Source organism: Plectropomus leopardus, chromosome 12 (assembly GCF_008729295.1).
Source record: "Plectropomus leopardus isolate mb chromosome 12, YSFRI_Pleo_2.0, whole genome shotgun sequence".
In the NCBI taxonomy this organism is placed as follows: Eukaryota; Metazoa; Chordata; class Actinopteri; order Perciformes; family Serranidae; genus Plectropomus; species Plectropomus leopardus.
Window position 1 is genome coordinate 16,185,608 of NC_056474.1, and position 8,307 is coordinate 16,193,914.

An 8,307-nucleotide genomic window follows, 5' to 3' on the forward strand; every position below is an offset into this window, starting at 1 on the left:
ATATATACCAGGGACCACTCCAGGCACCTATTGTTCCTCTAAGTAAACTTACAGACAGATGCCCTGCACCACAGTGTGGGAGAGAGCCCAAAGAGTCAGGAGGAGGGAGACAGTTACTGATTGCAGAGAGCAAACACAAAGTAAGAACCTGGAAACACTGCAGGCTAGCATCACCTCAGGCACCTCTGCATCCTCTTTGGTCGTTCTGCGCGTCACCTGCGCGTCTGCTTGTTGTCACTGTGGAGTGGAGGTCTGATGCTCTGACACCATGCTGCTGCTGATTTCACTGTTGCTTATTGGACTCAACTGCTTGCTGGGAGCCCCGACAGGTCGAGAGGTCTACAGGATGCCCCAGAGTGCACTTAAAGGTAATTTATGTACATGTACATTTCTTTTGTTTTGCTTCTCAATTAGGGCAATATAGTGACAGCAATACCTGCGAGTGACAGTTTTGAAATCTGATTACTGCAATTTAAGCATGAGTGTTACAGACAGTCACTGCATTTACATGGACATGAATAACCTGTTTATGATTGGGTTTTTTGAGTATCCTGTTTATGTGTTTGAGCATGTGAACACCATATTTTGTTTATAAGGAACCCGAATTTGCTAGCTGAAGAGACTGGGATGTATGCAGGGAATGTGAAAAACCCAAATTTCTCTGTGCTCATGTAAACACATGTAACACCAGAATATATCTTAACCAGGATAAGCCTTATAAACAGGTTATTAATGTACATGTAGCCGCGTTAACTATTAGAGTCGGACAACTTCTAAATACTTAAACTACTTCAAAATGTCTTATAATTTTTAATTTAATGTATCATAGTGAGTAACCAAATGCTGGTGATGTGATGCTTTAAAAGCTAATTTCTCTCTAGGAGATATTAGGTATAAGCGGAAAAAAAACAACAACATCGGATAATGCGACAAATCCCAATGAGATAGCCCAATAGTATTTGCTTAAAATTGTGTGTCATACACATACCTGGTGCAAGTTGGCGCAGGGCATATGTGCAAATCCAAGAAATGTTTTGCCATAGTCCCACGTTGTTATTTAAGATGGAAAACTGAAAGTATTCTTGGATACATACAGTATATGCTTACATGTTTTACTGATAAGCAGCAGGCGTCTAACCTTTAAAGAAGTAATATTTCATCAGACTGCACATCAGCACTCACCTTCATAAACTGTCTTCAAAACCACAAAGAATAGTTTTGGCCTGTATTTGTGTCATGTTTGCACGTTCTCTTATTAGACAGCTCCTGCAGAGAAATGCTGCAGTAAAGCACAGTGGTGAGGGACCTCTGGCCTTCCCTGGTTGAAGTGCTGAGTACAGCAGAGCCGTCATATAAGCGGCTGGTGATGGCGGTGTGTGTTTGGAGTGTTTAGAACAAGGGAGTTGGGGTCCGAGCTGCCCCAGGGCTGCCAGCCCGTGCCCCTAGGGCCTGTCCCTTCCCGACAGCCTCTGCCAGCTCGGCCCTGGCCTTCTAATTAAGTCTTCAATCAGCATTGTTGTTGTTAGTGGCCTATCCTGTGATGTGGAGCGGCACAGAGGGGGGCTGCAGGGTCGGCGGCCCGATTGATGTGTGTCTGCAGAAGCCGCACCAGCGCGCTGAGCGTGAGCTAGCATCCCTAACACGCTGCCAATGAGCTCAAAGAGCAGCATGAGAAAAAGGGGGCTACTCACACACGTACCAGGAAGCTGCACTAGTTTATACTAATGCTCACAGACACACATAATGTTCCCACAGCAAGCGTCTGTCTTCCGTGTAACGACCCACACGTTCTTCCTGTTTTGTCAGAATTCAGTAAATGTACCCGTATTCATAAAATTAAATTACTGTGAAAAGTGGCATTAGTCCAGTCAGGCCGCTCCTGTTGTCAGTATTTATTTAATCCACAAACGAATTCCTTAAATTTGTTTTTGCCGTTGCTCGTCCAAGATATGTACTGATGCGTTTGCCACTGTACTGCAATTTCTAAAAATGTATGAGCCTTCAGTGTCTGCATCTTGTCACCATATCTCTTCTTCTCCTTCCTTAGCTTGTCTCAAATTTTACACATTTTGAAATACTTTAAATGTTCTGTTTCTAATGTTCTCTTTCTTTCTGTCCTCTCCTGCAGCTCTGTCTGACCGAGGCACTGTCGCTCTAGAGGCTGCAATGACGAGTGCTCTGTCCGCTCTCGAGCGTGCATCATCTGAGAGGAGTCGGGCTGAGGCAGGCTGCAGGGGCTGTGTTCCCTGTCTGTTTCAGGACTGTGGACAGTTGTCTGGATCCTGCTGTAAGTAGAAATATTACTCGACTTGTCCTTTTTATTCCTTAACATCTTGAGTCGTACTTTCTCAGTACGTCCATAACTCCCCCTCTCGCCCAACAGCTTCTCCTGGCAATGCCTTATCAGAGCCCAACTGTGATGTCATCAGTAAGGCCCAGAAGCTTCAAAATGAAGCTGAGCGGAGTTGGGCTCTGAGTCAGGCCTGCGCGTACTATCAGCACCGCTGCCCACCTGGTGAACAGGACAAAGAGACCTGCATCCGGATCATGGGTGAGAGTTGCAGCGCCCGTGTCCTTCAGTGCAGCCTGCTCAACACAATGCAGAACCTGGAACCTGCCACACTGACACATGCACAAGGTGAGGGAATACATGTGTTCACAAAGATGCATTTGTGATTTCATACAGATTGTCTCTATCAGTGAAGAGGTATAGGGCTTATTTGCAAAACTTTTGCAAAAAGCTGATTTCGCTTCAGTTTTTGACCAGTGTCTCTCTGTCTCAGCAGCAGTGTGTGGTCAGAGGTCATCCACAGTACAAAACATCACACAGCCTCGCTCTCGGATTGTGGGTGGCTCGCCTGCTCCTCCAGGCAGCTGGCCCTGGCTGGTCAACCTCCAGCTCGATGGTGGCCTGATGTGTGGAGGGGTCTTGGTGGACAGCTCCTGGGTTGTCACTGCTGCTCATTGTTTCGCGGGGTGAGTGTGCATCATTGTTTTTCTGCAATGGTAATAAGAGCTTTTATTTTTTTGAAATTATGATAGTTTCTTTACTCTTTTTCACTCCTACCTTCTCTGATTGTTCTGACCCTCTGTAGCAGCCGAAGTGAGAGCTACTGGACAGCCGTGGTGGGGGAATTTGACATCACAAAGACTGATCCTGATGAGCAGGTTCTCAAAGTGAATCGCATCATCCCTCATCCTAAGGTAACAAACCAAAGTGTAATATGCAGTATACTGTGGGATAGGAGTAGACTCAGCATTATCTCTCTGTCACACCTACCCCGACAAACAAACAGCCACATCAGTTTGGAATCAGTCAATTAATTCAATCAAACTTTTTCCACCTCCTGCAGTTCAATCCAAAGACATTTAACAACGACATAGCCCTGGTGGAGCTGACATCCCCAGTGGTCCTGTCCGGCCGTGTCACTCCGGTGTGTCTCCCCTCTGGCATGGAGCCCCCTACTGGCAGTCCATGTCTGGTGGCAGGCTGGGGCTCCCTCTATGAGGGTGAGTGGGAGATAACTGACATGGATTAGATAGATTAGTTTTCTGCAAGAAAGCTTAAATCCTTTTTGTTTCCTTTTTTTGAGAGAATTTGTACTGTTGATGAGGACAGTGAGTGATCTCATTTGTTGAAATATTTAGATGTTTTATCAATAGTCAGTATATGACATGGTGCATTTCTGTGTGTGTTTTTTGTTACAGATGGCCCATCTGCTGATGTGGTGATGGAGGCCAAGGTGCCCCTGCTGCCTCAGAGCACCTGTAAGAGTGCGCTTGGCAAAGAACTGGTCACCAATACGATGCTGTGTGCTGGATATCTCTCCGGAGGCATAGACTCCTGTCAGGTAGGTAGAACTGCATTTTCTAAGAGTGTCCTTTCCAGTCATATTTGAGAATTGGCCATAGTTGCTGCACTGACATACCCCATCATTGTAAAAGTTTTGATGCTCCTCTTGTTTAGTAGCACCCAAGCCATCTTTTTCTGTAAACAAACTGCAGGTACACTTTGTTAACTTTTGGAGGATTTTCTTACATCTGTAGGGAGATTCTGGAGGCCCCCTGATCTACCAGGACCGCATTTCAGGTCGATTCCAGCTCCACGGCATCACCTCCTGGGGGGACGGCTGTGGGGAGAAGGGCAAGCCCGGAGTCTACACACGGGTGTCTGCTTTCTCTGACTGGATTCAGGCTGAGATACAGAGTGAGTTTCAAGCAACAATAAAACAACCACAGAAACTAAAATATTTCGGCGCACAACGTATGTCTAAATGTTAACAAATGATCTACAATACCACAATCTATACAATACAATCTATTTATCTTTTTTTAGAGTCATTTGGAAGCAGGGAGCCAACATGTCCGGAGCTTCTGAAGACAACAGAAATGACAGAAGAGGAACAGAGGTCGGAGTTCAGCTCTCTCTGTCACTTCTATACCCTGACCTGCCCATCTGGTCAGTCTGCTAGTGCTTGCAGCAGAATGGCAGAGGACAAGTGCCTCACTCGCTTTAAGAAATGTCGTGAGTACTCTCATTTAAAAGCTCAGCTTGATAGATGAAGAACAAAAACTAAATATACTAAATACATTCTATATTGCTTTGATGTTATGCTTTGAGGTTTCTGATCTGTTGGTCGTTCTCTCCTTCCAGAGCTACGTTCCTTCCTTCAAACCCTGTTGGACTTGCTCCAAAGGGCCGAGGACTACATCCGGGACAAAGTTGACTTGACCTTCTTCACCCAGACTCTGCCTCAGCTTGTGGAGCACATCTACAGCACAGCTTTCGCTCACACCAGAGAGAGGAGGGACCTAGGCCATGGTCACACACAGATTAAAGGTACGCGATAAACAGATTTTGGCATTTCATATTCTGTCCAAACATAACGTATAGATAGCTCACAGATAACATTGCAAATACTATTTCACTCCCTGCAGTGTTTTGCAGTAGAACTGTCTTTCTCAGGCGCATTAAGAAATTGTGTTGTTGGTCACCATTTTAACATTTGTTTTATTACTTGCAGAACAGCAAGGTGGAGCTGTGGGACCAGCTGAGCAGGGTCCTTCTCCTGCTCCACCAGCCTTATTCAGAGACGTGGGACCCTCGGTGGATGACTGGGAGAAATACCTTAGAAACATAGCCGAGGACCTGGACAAACGACATGCTGACTCATCCACTGACATCTCCTCCACACCAACAAGACAGGAGGACAAGCTGTTTTTACAGGTAGATTTAGAGATATTCCCAGTGCAGTCTGATGTTTGAATATTCAGAAATATTTTGAGGAGTATAAACCTATTTTAACTAGTAATGGTTTAACCAATTAGTTTTCTTGATTAGGTGTTGTAGGATTTGCTCAAACCTTAATAAGCAGGGTTGTATGAGATATTTTTCTATAGTCTGTGTATTCAATACAATAGGTGTCGGTCAACATGCTCCCAGTTTGGAGGAGCAATGAAATGTAACAAGTAACTAAATGGAATTTAATGTACTGCTATGAGGGGTGGCAGCAGAATAACATATTTTAGCCACCTAGGAAAATCAGTAGTGTGCGCTGTATTTAGAACATTTTCACAGCTCTAGCTCATCCCTAAGACTGTAAACTCCATCAGGGAACTGAAACCATTGTATAGCTCCCTTCAAAGCCAGACTCAATTGAGAAAAAAAAGTCATTAAACAACACTGAACACAGGAGCTGTTGGTCGCTGTTTCCTTGATCATTTAGTTTGTGATATTTTTTGACCTTGGTGTTTTAAAGGGTCAGTTCAGATTTTCCAAAGTTACACAATAAGACTAACTGGGGAAATGTTAGACCAGCAGTTCACATGTTAAGCAAACCAAAATTACTGTTTTTGCCAATGGAGTTTTGTAGCTTTGACAGGAACATTGACAGGAAACTGAAGCTGTAAACAGCTTACCCGAAATGGCTATCTGCTGAAACATAAATTGTCATATACTGTATGTGATACACTGACTATGGATAAGTACCTCATCAAACCCCATTTCAAGAGATCTAAACTACCCCTTTAATGTGAGCTCTTTTTTCTTTCTGGTCATTATTTAGCTTGAGCATTCAGCAGGGAGGAATTCATAAAAAGTCAACCCATTTTCTGTTTGACTAAAGGGCATGAGACTGTAGGTCGCCAACAATTGGAGATATAGACATTGCAGTTATTTGTAATATTTTGATGTGGGTTTATTTGAAGATAAACTTCATGTCCAACTTTACCTTTTATTTATTTATGTTGGTGTTTTATTTGGTAATACAGAGATAGACAGATAACAGTTCACTATACAGTTATGCCCACTTTCCTCTACTCAAGCTCTACCCTCCACAACTAACCTCTGTGGTGCAAGTAATTAAAGAAAAAAAAACCAGTTATTAATAAGAGACAAAATAAACACATTAAAAAAGGCAAACATAAACAAAAAAGTTTTCAAAGATTTACATGATTTGATTTGACATTTTGATAATAATGAAAAAGCTAAACTAAATTATTTGCAGTTTTAATCTAGGTTCATTTGAAGCTAAACTTAATGCCCAACTCTATTTTTGCCCTATTGTTTTTCAGACAGAGGACGCCTCAGTGCATCAGCTGGCGGGAGAATTTCGATCTGTTATCTCAGCTCTGCGCTCCAAACTGAACTTAAGAGCTGCTCCTCCGATCCTGCACTTGGACACAGTCTACCTCCAGGAGGATTCTCCCAATGCTCCCTCTTTAACCGCCTCTTCCACTGGAGCACCAATCCACACTACTTCCTCCTCCTCCGCTGAGGAACCCCGTAAGCCGTGGTCACTTCTAACAGCCCTGATGAGTGAAATGCAGAAATTAAGTGCACAAGATGAAATTGTGACAGAAGATGCATCACAAAGTGACACTGATGTGGAATGGAGCACCACATCAGAGGATTTTACCTTTGTTAACAGCGGAGAAGGAACAGACTCAAAATCTTCAGCGCCTCCGCCTCCAGTGCAGTCAACAACTGTCGTTCAGCCGGTCACTGAGGGCACTCACACAGAGACGACCCCTGACCCCAGACAAGCTGTCCATGCCGTCAAGACTTCAAGTGTTCACAGAAAATACCGGAGCCTGCTTCGCAAGAGGCAGATACCTGGGGCCAGTGGGAAAAGTATGTGCCACACAAAACTTTCATTAAATACAATCGCAAAATAATGTAATGCAATTTAAGTTATTTCTCAAATGAAATGTTTTTGTTTTGTTCCTGTAGTTTGTCCTGGAGTGAGAGAGTCCTCACAGCAAGTCAGCCAAGTCAGAGACTCTTACAGCTGGGTCTTAAACATCCCGGGCAAGAACCTACGCATGAACTTCCAAGAGGTAACTCATCATTTTATACATAGAAATTAAGAGAAGTGAATGTACGCTGGTAAAAAGAAATGTGTCTAAATCATGTATTACTCTTTTTTCACACGTCTCTTTTTTGTTTAGGTGTTAGTTGATCTGAGCTCCAAGAATGATCGTGGACTTTACCAGGCACGAGTGAGAGCAGTAGTGGGAGGAAAACCTTTGACCTTCTACAGTCTTGTGGGCTTGGAGAATGAGTCATTCTACCGCAGTGTGCCAAGGATCATCTCTTTGGCACTGGAGGCACTCAAGACTTAACTTTACCATAACAGCAAGTGAGATGATGACATGAAACATAAAAGACTCAAGCGAGAGATGATAGCTCAAAGACTCTGAAAGAGACCTGTTTGCACCAGAAAAGCCTCGACATGGGACAGAGAGACGCAAATAAAACGCACACTCGCTCAAACTTCTGCTGCCGTCTCCTGTGAAAAGCATTTTTTTTGTTTTCCCCATCTGAGATTCTCAGTTTGGCTCTAAGTGAAAACACTACCATGAATGTATCAATCTAACTATTGCCCACCCATCATGCCACAGGATTTCTTTCTTTCTTTCTTTTTTTTAATAATGTGGTTGGAGACGCAGCTTTGCCTAATTTATGAATCTGTACAAATGATAAGTTATTCATGTTTGTCTTTTGCAAAGGTTAAGCCTCTTGTGAAGCACACAGACTGTATATATTAATTCTTACCTTATTCTTACAATATTTATTTGTATAGAGAATTTATATTTTTGTAAAAAAAAAAAACTAAAAAAAAAACTATATATGAATAAAATTGTTATTAATGCTATGGCATGTTGTGTTGTGTGTCGTGATAATCTGTAAATATGTAATTCCAAATTGAATTTTGGTTACAAGATATTCAAATTAGCCGTCAGTAATGCTGTTAATCCTGCAGTATTTTGCTGCTGATGTAGAGCAGTTCTGTCAGCAACCAAACT

General features: G+C 43.1%; 1 protein-coding gene across 1 annotated transcript; it reads left to right on the forward strand.

Annotated features, from left to right (window-relative positions):
* The first annotated feature begins 268 nt into the window (after positions 1 to 268).
* On the forward strand, positions 269 to 8,064 carry prss56 (serine protease 56). The gene is made up of 14 exons (XM_042497520.1): positions 269 to 368; positions 2,129 to 2,287; positions 2,384 to 2,638; positions 2,787 to 2,976; positions 3,096 to 3,204; positions 3,354 to 3,510; positions 3,709 to 3,851; positions 4,048 to 4,207; positions 4,337 to 4,525; positions 4,655 to 4,840; positions 5,025 to 5,227; positions 6,574 to 7,132; positions 7,232 to 7,338; positions 7,450 to 8,064. The coding sequence occupies exons 1-14, from the start codon at positions 269 to 271 to the stop codon at positions 7,621 to 7,623; spliced, it is 2,691 nt and encodes an 896-aa protein (XP_042353454.1). The 3' UTR covers positions 7,624 to 8,064.
* Positions 8,065 to 8,307: the final 243 nt, after the last annotated feature.